Source organism: Thermobia domestica, chromosome 9 (genome assembly GCF_964235325.1).
Source record: "Thermobia domestica chromosome 9, izTheDome1.hap1.1, whole genome shotgun sequence".
In the NCBI taxonomy this organism is placed as follows: domain Eukaryota; kingdom Metazoa; phylum Arthropoda; class Insecta; order Zygentoma; family Lepismatidae; genus Thermobia; species Thermobia domestica.
This window is the reverse complement of record NC_137462.1, coordinates 177,816,559-177,834,790: the sequence shown is the minus strand read 5'-3', so window position 1 is coordinate 177,834,790 and position 18,232 is coordinate 177,816,559. Positions and strand designations below refer to the sequence as shown.

At 38.0% G+C, this 18,232-nt stretch overlaps 1 protein-coding gene across 2 annotated transcripts in view; it reads left to right on the top strand.

Annotated features, from left to right (window-relative positions):
- LOC145660461 (uncharacterized) overlaps window positions 1–18,232 on the top strand; it is a 91,522-nt gene that overhangs the window by 59,487 nt on the left and 13,803 nt on the right. For both annotated transcript variants that reach the window (XM_081725509.1, XM_081725510.1), the window contains exon 6: window positions 10,531–10,693. In XM_081725509.1, coding sequence (XP_081581635.1) covers window positions 10,531–10,693 — 163 coding nt within the window. The remainder of the gene's footprint in view (window positions 1–10,530; window positions 10,694–18,232) is intronic.

Below are 18,232 nucleotides of genomic sequence, written 5' to 3'. Positions count from 1 at the left end.
CGTCATTTAATGGAAATCTACATCTTTCTGATTAAAAAGAAACTGTTTCTCGATTTATTTCTCTCATATCAGGGTTGGCAAAAATCATGGTTTTTATTTAAAAAACCAAAAAAACAGTTTTTTTGTTTAAACCTTTTTTTTTTTTTTTTTTTTTTTGCTTTAAACCAGGTTTATTTGGTTTAAATAATTTGCTCTATATATTCATATCATATATGGACAGAAATAAGTTTGTTTCGTCTTGATGTTATTATGCAACAGCCGGGCTATGCTGGAAGGGGTCACATAAGCTTAAAGCGGAATAAAAACTGCTTCTCCAGTTACATCCGAGAGAAATTGTCTTCCATTTGAACTCGGAACCAGGACTAATTGGTCACAAATGCGATACGTCTGCCGACTCACTCACGAAGAAATCCTGATAAAAATACGTTGTACTGATCTTTACATGCTTCTTAATATAACTGTCAAGAGTCATTTCAGAAGGACAAAAATATAAACAGTTGCACACGTGAAACCATTATACAGAATTACATATGGACAATTTCAAAGTACTACGGAGTACAGAAGAACTAATTTAGTTCAAGTTAGTTAACAACGACTTTTATTGGTCCAAATTAAAGAAATACAACGACTTAATTTGCATATCAGTAAGAAAAGTGAGTAAAGATACGAATTATTTGAGTCCACTTTGGCTCAGGCTCATTTATACATAAAATAGATACCAAAGATACTTCTCATTTCACTAAATGCCTCTCATGGGGTCTGTATGACCCCCCCACACACACACACAAAAAGTACGGCATTTCGATGTATTTTATCAATAGTAAACATTGAAACGAAACAATATTTAGAATTTTTCTTTGATTGCAATTACATAACAATAATAACAACTACAAAAAATCACAAAACAAACATTTATAAACTTATACAAAAAAAAAAAGTTGCTTTTGTAGCATAATCTTTTTGAGTAATGAATAGGAAATTTAGGTCTGAATATAATACGAATAATATACGGGAGTGAAACGTGATAACCCACAAATGTGTGTTCTTCAAGATTTTACAAACACTTACACTTTTACGAACATTTCTCGTTTTTTGGTTTAAACCAGTTTTTTTTTTTTTTTTTTTTTTTTTGAAAAAAACAGCCAATCCTGTCTCATATAATACAATAAGATAGGCGCGCAACCTATATTTGTGTGTTGGCGGGGGGGGGGGGGGGGTCCAATACTACAAGAAACTATTTTATGTACACCCAGCCACAAAAATATCTCTTCCCGTAAGTGCTCTGATTCCATTACTTGGGGTCCAGGTCTTTTGCAGTTGTGAGAACGCCTACACAGATGCAACATTTCTCGGCACTGACAGCAGTTGGTACCACTGAGTCAAGTCTATATGGAAGTAAAATTGTGACTAGATGACGCACGAAACATTTCTCCATTCTGATATCAATCTCTCTGGTTCAGAGCGTGTTGTCCAATGAACATCATGTGCCGTATGCAGAGTCATTTTTTCACGTGATTAGTGCCATACTAAAGAATTCGACTAACATAAGGTTCCTGTAGTAGACAGGCTGTTAGTATAACTTGAATCAAACTTCGAAACGACTGTGCATAAGGCGGTATATGTTAATCTCAATATTGCTGTGTATGTAATGTATTTTTTCATTATATGCTGTATACTCAAAGAAATAAAAACACTGATCGCACATGAATCAGAAAATACTTGAAAGTAGCTGAAAATATCAAATCTAGAACAACTGCTGGAAATAACTTTGTAAATGATTGCCTCCATTGAGAGGCCTTCTCCAATTCTCCTCATTCCAATATCTTTTTCTTTCTGGAGGAGAGAAGATCTTAATTGTCACACTGAGTATGCATTGAAATTGAAATTGAAACAGAAACACTTGAAAAACTTTCAGCCTGGCTGGGATTCGAACCCGCGTCCACCAAATAAAAGTTCAATGCGCTAACCGCTCACCTAAACTAATACCATTAAACTTCCATTTAAACTTCCACCCAAACTAATATCTAGTTAAAGTTGTTTCATGGAAAAATATTAACAAGATACTCAAATATAACAAAAACACTCATACTCAAATATAACAAATATAAACAAAATATAAATAAAAATATAAATAAGAAAATATAAGCAACTTGTGTGTGTCTTAATGACTTACTCGAGATTTCCTTATTTAACTCAAAAACAAGTTATATAGACGATGCTCAATGAGGAAAATATCACGAAATGCTCTTCAAGTTGAGCCTACGTCATTGGCAGAACCGTAACTTGTGGGGGGCAACTTCCATCCCCCCCAGAGAAGCTCCCCGCCGTTCGAGGGGGCCCATTTTGAGACAAAATTTTCTTACTCCATATACGATACGAACATGAAATTAGAAATGAAGCATCAAATAGGGTTGCTACATTACATAAACAAAACAGCACACAAAAGGTAAATAGAACAAAAATGAGTCGTGGACCCATTTCAGTAATATTTATTTGTATGGCTTTGAGATTTATCAATATTGTCCCCTTAATAATTTTGTCATGTATGGAATGGGCCCAGGGAGTAACTAACGGAACCGCAGACCTTGCCGTGCGGGAGGGCCCACAGGCTCCGGGGGCTCCATAAAGATTAAGAGAAAGTTGGAAAGAGGGAGCCCAATAATTAGAAAATCAACTTTTTCTAGGGGGCCCAAATAAGCTTATTAATATTCCCCCCAGAAAAGAATCTAAGTTACGTCGCTGGTCATCGGTTGCAGGGATGGTCTCGATTTACATTACATTTCGTCTTTACCATAACTTCTAATTTCCAAAGAAGAAAATACGACAGAAATTATTTTCACATTCTTTGAATTGTATCAACACTTGTAGAAATAGACAGTTCTATGTTTATGTTCCATAACTACTAGTTTATTTTCTTATATTCATATGAGGAGTTTGTGGCAAATTGAACCGGTGGCACTAGCCGAGTGATCCCGTGGGCGTTCGGCTTCTGATCATGAGGCGCAATCCACTAGGGGTTCGAATTCCTCTGAAGAGCAAGGTCGGAATATTAATTGTCCTCATTATTCGTGTTCCTGTAGTGTTTGGAATACGTCGAAAGGAAATGAGGTGCCAGTGGCGAACAATACTCCGGTTGGGGCGATTTGTTTAAAAAAAAAATTGTGAAAGCAGGAAACTCCCATTGCAGCTACTTGGGTTCAAATCCCGTCGTGGTAATTAGTAATTTTTCTGAATAGGAAGATAATGTTTATGTAATTGGTATTGTGATTATGTTATTCCTTTATTATTATTATTCTTATTATTATTACGACAATGGAAAGAATAAGTAACATAGTCGAAGGTATTCATAGGAACAGAAAAGATATACAGTATGTCAGATGTTTCTTAGGTTTACACATGAACGCAATAATATTATTACGTTTATGGATTTACAGATAGAATTATCATTTTATGACAACAAGAAATGGAACATATTTTGGAACAGATTTGTTAGCTGATAACAGTAATGCATTTTGTTTCCCCTTTCTTCTAAGTAGAAAGGTGGGGTGAATCTTAAATAGGATAATTCTCGTGAGTAGCGATCCCTATTGTAAGTTCGATCAATATTTGCAATTTCTGCACAGCTACGAACAATTCCTTGGAACTCATTTTTGGCCCATACTACAGCAGTAAGGACGTGTTTAGCCCTTATGTGTTCATCAATTCTTGTCCAAACACGTTACTTGCCAGGCAGTTGCGAAGGTTGATACAGATGACGTAATATTGTGTTACTGGTATTTCACCTGTAAAGGAAGTTGTCTCAACTCTTACGGTTAGACCCAGAGAAATTGAATATTTTTCATATTAGTATATATCAAAAGTATCAGTTTTGTAGATTATAAAAATTTCCTGAATTGCCACAGCCGGAATCGAACTCGCGTCCCCAACATTATAAAACTAACGCTTAAGCCACTACTCTAAGACTAGGAGAATGAAAAAAATGGAGCTGCAGTGAATTAAGTAATTACACACTTTTACGATTCCAGTGTAATAATGCTGAAACTTTCTGATTTCAGTCATGATAAAATAGTAAAGTATTATGCAGAAAGAATAGTCCACAGAAGTCAACTTTAAATTGACAATTCATATGTACGGAGGCGTTGCCTTATGCTCTTGCCTCGGGGATTTTTCACGGCATGGCATTGGACAGATGCTTATATTGATTGGAATCTGGTGTTTCAGGGGACTGGATTATTTTTTTAAGTTAATGAATTTAACGAACCGTCCCAGTATCTTGTTTTCTATTTTGACGCGTTTTACTCACTTTTACAGTTTTTCCACTAACTCTTTAAGAACAGGGACAAAAACACAGAAACGTGGAGGACAGTAAAAATCACAGACACTATTCGCGCGTTCTTCCCTTGCCTGAAGTAAAATAATAAAATATTGTGAACATGCAATTTTTGGTCTTCCATTTTCTATGTGGTATCAAATCCAGAGTTGGAGTGGGTCAAATTGATGGAGATTTCTGAGTGGGTCCACAGCACGTGACCCACTGCGACGCAACACCAACCGTGCCCCACAACTCACTCTGACCCACCGACCCTCTCTGCTCACTGTATTGTAGACAGCATCTTCTGACGCGACAAAACGCCAATGAACCACAAAATTACTCCCTTAAAATATGTTAAATCGCCTATATGTGTGATTTGATTACATTAAGGTGAGTCTAAAATACACTTTAAAAAAGTACAAAAAAAGTACCCCAGAGGGGGCTCGAACCACCAACCTTATGATTACTGGGCGGGTCTTTTTCCGACTTCGCCACGGAGGCGATGAAGGAGACGTCGCTTGTAAAGGGATAAATCGTTGAGACCTTTTTAATTTGGCCAATCAGAGTGCTCTTTTAACCGTATATATGCGACGATACTGTTTGGGATAAGATGAAATGCGTTCGTCATGAAATTTTATAACAAAATGACGCGTGTCTATTTACTTTATTTCATAGTTCTCCCATACTCACTTTCTAATGATCGAAGACAGTTGCCATCTAAATTCATACAATTATCGCACTCAAGATTTTTCACTTCATGATGTTGAGGCAGAGGTTATTCTTGACCCCCGGAGCTCAATTTAGGAACAATTCGTCAGGAAAAAATAATATATAATAATAATCGCATGCAAATGACTGGCGTTAGTTCGTGTTGGTCCCTTCGCGATTCTCCGCGACGAATCGAAGGAGCGCGGACTATAACGAAGTCCTCGCTGCTACGCGGTGGCAACTTCAACACCCCGACGCGAGATATCTTTTTCGACTCGACGAAACCCTGCCAGCAGTGGGACACTAGCGGCAATCTTTCGGCTCGTCTCTATATTGACGATCGACGTTTACCCGTAAGTGGGCCACTAGGTGTTGGCGACGTTTACGACATGGGATAGGTCCATGTTTCATATAGCCTCGCTGCTGAAAGGGACATTAAACTCAAAATCAACTCAACTCAACAAAAAATACAGTGCTTCGCATCATATATCCATATATGCTTACCATGCGCTTTATAATAATTGCTGAAACTTGTTTATTATATGGAACGCTTAGAGCACAGAGCAATCAACCCATAAAGTTGTGAGAAAAATAGACATAAAATTTGTAATGTAAGCTTCTGTATGTTGGTCTACGTACCTTGATTTGGGACTTTCAAATTTTATCCGTTTTTCCACTGAAAAGTATCGATAATTCAACAAGAAAATAATTAGACCATGATAATTTAATTGAAATTCATCGTAATTTTGCCCATGACAAACACTTTACCATTTTATATCGTGAAGGCCCGATCCATCATTATTGTAACAGAGCGGTTCTTGAGGGATTGACCGTAGAAATTCAAACCCCGATTAGTTGAAATTTGACAACCTGGATTTATTACAAGTATAAACTCTTTAGTCGGTAGAAAAGAGGGCGTGGATCATATGTCAGAGTTGACGATGTGTTTTGGTGGGTCAGTGGTTCATGGTGGGTGGTGGGTCGGAGTGGGTCATGGTGGATAGTGCGTCAGAGTGGTGGGTGGTGGATCATGGGTGAGTGTGGGTCGCGGTGGGTGGTGGGTGAAGTTCTCATTGACCCACGTCATCTCTGATCAAATCTGCAAAACCAAACCAAACAAAGAGCAATATTAATACACAAAACGCTCAACATCTTAGCTATTCATGACAAACTATTGCATGATCGGAATAACTCTAGTATATCCACAAACCATCATTTGTCATGTTTTACCGAAATACGTTATGGCTTCCGACCTGATACTTTAAATGTTGTTTTACGCAAAGTTCATTGATCTCATTACTTATTCACTTATTCTCTTATGATCATCACAACCTTTAGGGTACTTCACGTAGATATAGAAACGTAAAATGTAGTATCCAGGCTTGATGTAGTATGCAAGTAAACAAATGAAAGCAACAGGATAATATTTCCCACCTCCAAACCCCCCTAAAGTGGAGTGTGTCGATTATTCAACAGAGACTTGAAATCCAATCAGAAAATTCATAAAACATAAAATATGTAACCAAGTCTCGACTTTGCAATAATAATAAAGGAATAACAGAATTACAAAATCAATTACGTAAACAATATCTTCCAAATAAGAACAAATGACTCCCACGATACAGGGCGTAACTTGGTGGGGGCAGGGGGGCCACTGCCCTCCCCCCCAAGGAAGCTCCCGGTCCTTCAAGGAGTTCCCATTTTAAGACAAAATTGTCTTACTTCATATACGATACGAAAATGAATTTATAAGTGAAGCATCAAACAGGTTCACTATATTACATAAACAGAACAGCACACTAAAGGTAAATAAAACAATAATAAGTCGTGGGCCCATTTCAGTAAAAAAAAAAAAAAAAAAAAAAAAAAATATCTACTATTAGGGGCACTAGAAATAATATATATTTGTATATTATTGTCAGATTTGTTAATATTATCCCCTTAATTAATTTGTCATGTATGGAACGGGCCCAGAGGCGTAACTAACTACCCCGCAGACCTTGGTGTGCGGGAGATTCTAAGGGTTTCAGATATCCTCTGATCTTATTGGCCGATACAGATAGGACATCAAGAGTCATGACCTACATATAGCGGCAGGGGCCGCGGAGGCTCAGTGGTAGAGCGTTCACTTCTGGTGCTTGGGGTCTCGGGTTCAAGCCCTGCTCCCGCCAAGTGAACTTTGTGGTGGACAAACACCGTGTGCGTGGGTTTTCTCGGGGTTCTCCCGTTTCCTCCCACTTTCTTCATTCCACCATTTCATTCATCTTTCATCATCACCGTCTCCTTTAGCCTAACCGGCATAACTGTGGGACGTAAAACTCAAAAATTTCATTTCATTTTCATTTCTACATATAGCGGAAATTAAGGCCAACTGCTGTTGGCCCTCGTGGCTGAGTGTTCTAGGGCAACGTTCTAGTAATGAAAATAGTTTTTGGCGTGGGTTCAAATCTTGCCCAAGGATTTTTTAAATTTTCATAACACTTTTTTCATTAAAATAAGCTTGTAGTTTCACTATACGGATCCATAGTAAAAGTAATAATAATAATAATAATAATAATATTAATAATAATAATAATAATAATAATAATAATAATAATAATAATAATAATAATAATAATAATAATAGTAGTAGTAGTAGTAGTAGTAGTAGTAGTAGTAGTAGTAGTAGTAGTAGGAACGGGTTAGAAGCCCCGCAGGGGTTAGTTAGATGACCAACTTCAAACAGCTGGCTAGGGTAGCGTGCGAATACTGAAACTCTTGGGATCGGCGTAAATGCTGCCGGCTCTTCTTTGAAAATCAGATGTTACGATGAGAAAGAATAGTAGTAATGTACATCAGGAGCAGTTAAAAACGATGAGGTAGCCTCAACTTGAAGAACGTTTCGTGATATTTTCCTCATTGACGAAGGTCAATATAACTTGCTTTTGAGTTAAAGATTGAAATCTCGAGTAAGTCATTGTGACACTCATAACGAACGTCTTCTCATACGATTTTGTATAGTCTTACATGCAACGATTTTAACTAGCTAAAAGTTTAGATAAAAGGTTGAGTGACGTGGTAGGTAAGTGGTTAGCGTATTGAACTCCTGTTCGGCGGGCCCGGGTTGGAATCCCGGCCAGGTTGAAACTTTTTCAAATGTTTCAATTTCAATACATACTCAGTGTCACAAGAAAGGTAATATCTCCTCCAGAAAGAAAAAGATGTCGGAATGAGGAGAATTGGAGAAGGTCTCTCAACGAATGCAATCATTTACTAACTTATTTCCAGCAATTGTTCTAGGTTTGATATTTTCAGCTATTTTCAAGCATTTTCTGATTCATTCGTGGTCAGTATTTTTATTTCTCTAAACATACAGTATATAAAGAAATAATACATTACATACACAGCAATATTAAGATAAATATATGCTGTTCTTTGGAAAACACGATCCGAACCATAGATATTCATCTTAGAATGGAGAACTTTTCGTTAGTCACCTACTTTACAATTTTACCTGGATAAACACCTGGACCAGGGCTACCAACTGCTGTCAGTCCCGAGAAATGTTACGTGTAAGTTGGGTTGCATCTGTCTAGGCGTTCTCACAACTGCAAATTACCTGGACCCCAAGTAATGGAATTAGAGCACTTAGGGGAGAGATACTTTTGTGGCTGGGTGTACTATTGAACTGTTATCATTATATACTTGAAAAATATAAGTGATTTGTAACTACTGTTTCCAAAATTCTCAGAAAAAAATAATAGAACTAAATTGTTTTTATAAAAGGAAAGAAAAAGTACAAATGAGAAGTAAGATCAAATCTTTAGGCTACATGAATCATTTCTCTTCTCAAGTAAGTATATTTTTACTAAGAAAGTGAACAAATATCTTTTGAGTTACAAATTTTGTGTGGTTCCGGACCCGGTGGACTCCCATGGGTGCGCTCCTGGAATAAGACAATCTCAAATAATACCCTGCTTGGTTAGAAGTATAAATGGCGCTTGCATGTATCTTCAGTTTTGGAAAACCTGTTCCAAAATTGCATCTGTTATTGATGTGGCTTTTGCTTTCAACACGAAAGGACGTCATTTCTGATTGTAATATGGAAGAAAAAATACAGAAAATATTTTTTTTCAAATTTACGTATACCGTACCGGGGTTCGCAAAATTCTGCGTATATCAACTAGGAATGGGCAAAACCGTTTTTTATAAAAACCGGAAACCGGTTTCTAGAAAAACCGAAATCCCAGAAAAAAACATTTCGGTTTTCTCTAAGACTGGTTCCGTTTTTCAACGAAACCGGTTTCGGTTTTCTCCAAGAACCTGTTCGTTTTTCACCGAAACCGGTTTCGGTTTTCTCCAAGAACCTGTTTCGGTTTTCACCGAAACTGATTTCGGTGAAAACTTTTGGAAAAAACACAAAACTATTTCTGTGGAAACGGAATCGGTTTCCGGAGAACAACGAAACACTATTCTGGTTAGTAGAACAAATTTTGAAAAAAAAACCGGAAACAATTTTGAAAATAACCAAATCGGTTTTGGAGAAAACCGATAACCGGTGTCGGTGAAAACCGAACCAGTTTTGAAGAACCGGAAAACCGATTTTTGTGCTCATCCCTAATATCAACGCGGCGCAAAAATTGCAAAAAGTAACAACTGCTATGCTTAACGCAAATTGTGCGTAGCATTGACGCAAACCATCATGGAATGTGCCCGGTAGAGTACCGTTAAATGATACTAGAGCCTTTCTATTTCAATTGTGCCCCTAGTGGCGCTGCTGTCGATATGTGATTTCCCGTACCTCCCTCGAAAAAAGAGAGAAGTTGCTGCGAACTTTCAATTGTTGGATGTGGAAGCGTTGCCGCAATGAATTATTTCACGGACTTCTGTGCTCTGTCTTATTAACCGCTTTAAGTAGCCTACGATCTTCACTCGTCAAGACGAAACGACTAAATGACAAATTGGCAACACAGCTGAGGTCATTCACTTTTCTCTAAGCAAAGGGTTTCATCCGCCAGAGGGCGGCGAGGGTGGGGACGAAGTATAGTTCGCATATTTTCCGAGGGCATAGGTGGTATAGACAGGCTCTAGGGAATGTCTTGATAATAATGTAAAAATGACTTAATGTGAAATAGTTTCAATTGCGGTTCAGGTAATATTTTTCAATATTAAATAACCGTTCCTTACCTAGGTATTAGACTGCACACACCTGCATGTTATCATTTAAGATTAGTGGTTTGTTTGATTTGCACTGAAATATTAATTTCTAGCCTTATATTCATTCAGTATTCTTTCTTATCTTAATATCTCTTAATGTATTTGAACAATCCTGCGGAAAAGTCGTGGCTGGCCTTTTTCGATATAAGTTGTGTTCAATATAACCAGTGTGTTTCTACATACGAAAGTTAATATTACAAGTATTTCACGTGTAGTACGACGCTAATTACACGTGAAAATGTCTCTGAATACGACTGAATATGTCTTAATCTTCGAAGTTTTCTTTAACTATATATGTAATATATATATTTTAGATGTAAAGCCGCACGAATGCCAGTACTGTAGCATGCGATTTCTCTCTCGAACTCTGTTAAGGCAGCACCTCATGAAACATCTAGGGATCAAGAAACTCCGGCGTTCCTGTAGCAAACAACTTCAAGAACAAAATGAATCCAAGGAACACAAACAACATAATCGGTAAGAATCGAAGTAAAAGTTATAATTTGGTAGTTTATTTTAGGACAGTGCGGTTTGCATTTAGTTGAGAAATATGCCAGTAAAGTTGTTTTCATAAATTGTATGTTGTAAGTGCAGTCCTAATCCTGGTCAAAAATAGTAGCCACGTATGTTTTCTTCATGACTTCTGAATATAACGGTAAGCAAATATTTAACTTTTGAAGTGTAGACCCCAAACAGGCAAAACAGCTTAATATTTATTTATTCATTTCCATTAATGAATAGTGAACTTGGTAGGCGAGTGGCTAACGCGCGTGCTTTCTGTGTACATGGTCCAACGGGATATTAAATTGTTACCAACCATTCATTTCTGAATTAGAGTACGGAGTTTTTCATAGAAAGGAGATTGGTTACATTACTTAAAACATGGATCTTGCAGACTTCGTGCGTTCTGATGCATTTGGTTACGGGATCGATTTTAGATTGCGATTTGTTAAATGATTATTTCTCAATATATCTGTTAGCCTAAATCTTTAAATAGTCTGGTATCTCTTCGCTAATAATCTGCATCCGTAAGTCTAGAAAAGGAGAAAGTAGTTTAGGTTTGTGAGGTTTCCTTTATCATTCCTTGCAGATTTTGTGACTAATCATAGCTAACTGTACTACTGAGCTCTGGTAAACTATGACAGAAAATAAATGAATCGAGAATATTTATTAAAGTGGCTAGAAAACCAAAGTCAATCCTGGATGTTAATATTTATGAGTTATCGTGAATTTTTCGACTTCTCTGGCTTCAGAAAAGATGCTAAATATGAAAAGTGCGGAACATTTAATGTTGTACATTCATTGCTAGCAATAACTTTATATATATGTAGCGATGACATATAAACACTGAAAAATGTGACTGAATACACTTATGTAATTTGGGTCACCACCTGTTTACTGTCACAAGTTTGGGTTTTTGTTGACAAAAACCTTCAATACGGGGCGTAATTACCGCGAACAACTATGCAGGCTGCACAGCGTGCACCCACACTACGGATTAGATTAAGGAACTCCTGTAGTAAAGCATCCTACTTTTGCACAAGCACCGTTCAGAGTTTAGCAGTTGACGGTGGGGGAGGTGTTAAGGGTGTAATCCGTCGTCCGAGGGCATCTCATGCATGCTCAATGGGATTGAAGACCAGTGACTGCGCTTGTCACTAGGGACTCATGATGTCTTAGTGCTGCAGGAATCCTCCACGAACTGTGTCCTATATGGACGTGCATTATCATCCACAAAATGAAATTCAGGATTGTATGCACTACGGAACAGTCAGACACACTTTTAAGAATGACGTTTCTGTAGATCTCAGCTGTTCGCTGCTGGAACACATGAGGTTGGTGTACAGACCCGTAACATTATAGGCCTCCATATTTGTCTCTTTTAACATTTTGGTGGTGGTAACGTGTTCCAGGTGCTTCCCAACGAACAGACTCTCCAACCACTCTCCAAACTGAATCGTGACATCATTGAAGAGTACGCTTCTCCACTGTTCTGAGGTCCACTCACTGTGGGCCATACACAACTGTAGGCGTGACTGCCGCTGCTGTTGTGTAAGGGAATCACCTGGCGGGTCGGTGTACATACAATATGGATTCTTGTAACAGCCGGTAAACAGTTTGACAAGATACATTAGTCCCATGGGCAGCTGTAAAGTCGGGCATTTAAGACCAGATAAGGATTCTCAGGCAGGGTGGTTGTACGTCGACAACCTTCACCGTACTTCCATGTTTCCACCAGCCAAGAAACGATTCCACAGTCGCGACACATCATTGCGAGAAGTATTCAAGTCCCGAACCTTACCTTGTTGACTTTGTCCCATTTCTAATCTACTGATGATCCGACCGCGCATTACATCATTCATATGTGTTCTCTGCGTCATGTGTTTCTAGGGCACGTTCACTAAGACATATGATCTGCACACTCTCAAAACCACAACTCTCTGATCACGTGTTCTCCCCACTATGGACGTTCTTCGTGTTATCGCAGTAACAAAAGACACCTGAGTCTCTGAATGGGCTCGTACTATGTCATGTCAGTCAGGCGTGCCAGCCCGACATCTGACATTCACAGGATTAACATGACATAAGGGTTACTTTTCGAAATTAACATTCCCTGTGAAAATGTTTAATTTCATCCTATGGCAATGTCTCAGTGGAGAGGGGAAGAGGGGTTAGTCAATAAGACACTTATTCTAGAAAACAAAATCGTAGATTCTCTGGTAGCAGAAGCGGGTGCATGATCCAAATATGTACTAGGGAGGTGTAGAATCTGTTTCTGTTGATCGAAGAATGCTTCTCTCAGTTCGTTCAGCTTGGAGACGCTATGAAGAATAACTTAAACAGAAACGAGTCAAAAGTGCAGAGGAAAGTAAAATCGAAGGTGAAAAAAGAAAACTAAGTGCTGAAGTTAAATTGGAAGCAAAGAAGAAACAAATGGAATTATGTTACAAACAAGAACAAGATGCTCTCGTAGAACAAATTCAAAAACTGAAAGCAAAATAAAATTCTGTTTATGAAATGTAAATGTAAGGATTAACATGTCTCAGAGTTGGCAGTATTAGGACTAATAGTTGGCCACGGTGGCTCAGTGGTGGAGCGTTCATCTCTGGTTCATGTGGTCCTTTGGTTCGATCCCAACTCGCGCCAGGTGAACTTCGTGGTGAGCAAACACAGTGTGCGTGGGTTTTCTCGGGGTTCTCCCGTTTCCTTCCACTTTCTTCATTCCACCATTTCATTCATTTCTCACCATCACTGTCTCCTTTAGCCTAGACTGCATAACCGTGGGACGTAAATCTTAAAAGATGTCATTTCATTTTATTTTAGGACATAGTAGTAGGTCTCAGGGAGAGTTGGCAATATATTCTTGACTGCATATTGTATTCCTTTTTATTGTTTTTTCAAGCAAAAAAGTCTAAATTTGTAATGTCAAGCTGTGTAGTACTGTCGTATACATATATTATTATATACTTACATGATAAATTTTGTGTAAATAACAATTATTCATATTGAACATAACAAATATGTAAATAGTAATTAAAGGAATGAGTTGGACGGGTATGGGAATGGAGGAGGCCGTTAAAAAAGTGTATGAATTTATCCCATATCTTTCCATTTATGTCAGGGAAATCGATCTTCACTTTTTTGCTGGAATCCTAACCAAGGTGAGAATTCATTCACTCAGTATATTCAGAATTTATCGATGGTTCTAGAATAGTATCGTAATACAGAGGTTGTTCAGTCTACATTTGGCCAATTTCGACTTACCTAAAAATTTAGAAGAATCCATGGCGCCAGGTCCGTAAGTGCTCGATGTGTTTCCCTTGGTTCCTAACAATAGCCCGACAGCGTAATTTCCACTGTAATAGGCTTCTCTGAAGAACTGGGAGGGGAATCTTGTCCCATTCCCTTTGCACAGCTTTCCAAAGTCCTTCCACAGTTGTCACACGCCGTTTTCCCAAAGCCCGCTTCAGCAGTCCAAATCCACAATAGTCCATAGGACTTGCATCTGAAGATTTAACAGGTACCGCATTGAAAGGTATCACCTGTATACCACTTGCCTCCTCCATCTCCCTGTAGAATGCGAGGGACGATCGTAAGGTATGTGATGAGGCCTTGTCCATGTGAATGCGCACCAGATTGACGTCATTTCCGCACATTGTTGGAATCTGATGCTCGTAGATCGACCGCATGATCTGCTCCTGAAAATACTGCGAATTTATTTTGCAGTTCTTCGCCACCCTACGAATCTTCAATTTACCTCGGTAACAGTAGCCAGTACAGTGGCGGAGCCAAGGGTGGGCCTGGGGGGCCAGGCCCCCTTACTCAAAATCTTGGCTCCCCTAGCGCCCCCCCCCCCACACACACACAGAGTGATACTGCTATAGGTCGACAAACGGTGAATTAATAGTGGCCGCAAGTTAAACTACTACCGAAAATATCTCGACAACAAAGTTACCAACTGCAGAATATCGTATGTTGCAATAGTCTGCGTTCCGAGCAAAAATCTTCAGGCTCCTTTTTGTTTGGAGTACAGCAAGATCTAATTTATCTAAATCTGTAAGATGCATGCATTGACCTCAGCATCTGAACGTTCCTTTTAACCTCTGTCCCTTATCTGGTTGTCTTCTTTGTTTTCGACAAAGAACAAAAAAAAAAAAAAAAAAAAAAAAAAAATCAGTCTGCATTCTGATTTGCTTCAATGTTGAAAGTCATACTAAAATAAGAGATGCTTCCTTACAAATAGCATGCACTGCAGTAAAACTTTACACTTGGTAGACCTATTCTATTAACTAAAGCCTTGGGAAATGAGGCTAACAAAAATCAGTGATTCTTTATAAATAAATCTTTCAGAAGTATTTTCTTTTAAACTACTTTAACTGTAGCTTAATCCCAAAACTGCTATTACTAGAGAAATTCCGAAATTTATCACAGAGCCAGTGCTACAATCTCCTGATTACTAACCATCAGGTAAGATACCGAGATGATACAACTTAGTCGCGGCAGTAATGCTGTTTTGTGTAAAAGTGTAGTTACTCCCATGACCAGGTTGTATGTTATCTGATGTTTGTGGGACTGATCTACAGATATTCCATTCAGTAAGTTCAGTCAGTGAATACCAATTTTTATCACAGGTTTATATTAATTCTGCGTCAAAATATGCATTTCTGAGAAAATTAAGCATTAAGCATTTCTGAGAAAATTACATTATAGGAATTATGCAGAACAGTAAATCAGTGGTGACATGGATTTTCAACAGGATATACTAATTAATGCCCTCCTTCAAATCTAATCTCAAAACTTACAATATTAATTTAGCATCGACTACAGGATAGTAGCGTTATTTCAACTACATTTGAATTTATTTTAAGTCTTTGAAACATCCGAGACTCAGAGAATAGAAATAAGGGAAATTAGTCAATAGGGCCACCGAGGAAGAATCTTGGTAATCTCAGTTGAAATATTTATCCACGAGGGATCAATTACACCATCTTCCGAATCTTAAGCTGATGTTTTACCGCTGAGCTTTGGCCATTCGGTGTGGGTGTGAAGTGTTTGTGTATTTGAATTCACAACAAATTCTAAAAAGTAGTGAAGGTAAACAAACGAAAGAAAGAAAAGGACCACGTATACTTCTTTTGCTGTAAGGAGTCCCGATTTAAATGTCTGTTCTAACACTGTTTGATATTAGGGAAAGAAAAACATATTTCCTCTTTTTGCTTCAAAGAGTGCTCACTTCATCATTTTAATAACGTAAAGGCACATTCATTACTCAGTTTTAGAGCTCAAGGGTAAAAGTAACAAAAAGTAATTGAACTACGGCCAGATCAAAACAAGATACTGGAACCGGGGCAGTTGCCCGGGCGCCAGCAAACTAATATGTGTGTTTATTGGTGTGGATGTAGATGAAACGGGTACTAATCGCAAAATTTGCCCTGGGCACCAAATGCCTAGTTTCGTCACTGATTAGGCTACTATCTTTTAGAGCGTGAAATTTTGACATTTTTCTGAAATATTAAGAATACATGATAATTATTGGCAGTTTACTTTAGGGTGAAACTTAAGCTTCAAGAGCAAGGCTTATAATTTAAAGTGGGGTGGAACGGCAAATCACTGTTCTGTTAGAGTTCAGTTCCTGTTTCTGTGCGACGTTTGTCTCGTAAGCACTTTTGTCCTCGTACATCACATTTTACTTTATTATTACTATTAATACAGTTTATCTACCAAACAACTATTTATATTATTATGCGGTATTAAACCAACTCTGGAACTTGTAATATTTATTTAATTCCATCATTCCACCCGGGAAATAAATGTCATCTATATGAGATGGAATGTTTTCGGGTAAAATTTAATATTACTGCTGCCATGCTGTAACTTTGAGCTTCGCTTTATTTCAATTAGATGCAGACATGTCGGAAGGTTTGATTCTTGTAGATTCACTAGTTCGAACGCTGTCGAAAATGTGGTCTGGAGAATATGACTCTCAACGAACAACATTCGAACAAATTTATCAAGAATATTTGTCGATATGCATAGAAAATGGTCTTGAAATTCCAGAGCCGGAAACAGATAGGCTATAGGGATTCCTTGTGGAAACGAATTAGACATTCTCCATTGAAATATCACAAATTCATTGTGGATTAATCTCTTCCTTCATTGGAGGCAGAAAACGAATTTTCTAAAGATAATATATTAAGAGACATTTTTCTGCCTAGTATTGATAAAGCAATCACTGAGACGGAAAAACGCTTTGGATCATGTAGCAAAATCATTAGATCAATCACCACTCTACATCGAAAAGGTGAAAACTTTCTAATTTACAACATTGTGGAGCATATGGTCCAGTATTATGAAAGTGATCTGAAAATATTTAAATGTAAACTCAAAATCCTCCCAAACACAATTAAGTTGTATGAAGACGAGAGAAAACCAAAGTTGATTCCTTGGTGAATTTCGTTCATCTTTGCGTCTACAACAACGCATTCCTAGAAACCAGCAAGTTACATATAATCTCTATATAAGTTTCTAGTGATACATGTGAAAGGCCATTCTCATGTTTGAAAAGATTAAAGATATATAGGCAATTCAATGACTGATGATAGGTTGATAAACTTAGGATTACTTTATATTGAAGAAAATTGCTAAATCGTTAGATCTTGAAGAAGTTGTTGATAAGTTTGCTGCTGCCCACAAGAAAGAAAGATCCTCTTTTAAGTCGAGGCATGAACCTCTTAAGTTATTTTCTTGACCTGTAAAAGTGTATTTCTCTGCTTCCACTTAAATCTAGCAGCCACACATATTTTAAATGCAGCGATTAAATTACTACTTACTTATATTGGAAATCAATTGTATTAATATATCCTAGTTGTTTGAAGTAGTTAATTCTTATACTTTCGCCGTAAAAAAGTAAAATCATGAACAATATAGATGAAAACATTCACCTTGAAAACATACACATATATATATATATAAAAAAATTCATTCATTGGAGATGGCCCCCTCAAATTTTCTTGGTTCCTTCATTGCCCCCCCCCCCCCCATGAGAAAAATTCTAGTTACGCTACTGAGCCAGTACGACAATGAACCCTTTTGGGAAGGATTCTTTACAGACACGGACCCACCTTCTGAAATTCTTGGCGCCTTTCTCTTGGTACATGATAGCTCTCGGTTTGCCGCAGTCGGAAAGATAAATCCATGCTTCATCGAGCGTTACGACGTTCATCCACCTTTGTTTTGCCAGATGCCGTTCGTACAGCTTCCGAGCGTTACACTTTCGTTACTTTTGGTGGGCACCCGTGAGAAGATGGCCGCGACCTTTCATGACTTTTTCTAGCTTGATTTGATGGTGTAACGTCCGGCTCACAGTCCCCAAAGACACGTCAAGACGATTAGCCATACACCTTTGTGTTGGCGGATTTTCTTGCATTGCCATTTTGCGAAGTTCCCTCTGCATGGTGGAGGTGGCCTTGGTGCATTCCCGCTTCCTAGGCAAAGTACTTTTTAATAATATTTTTT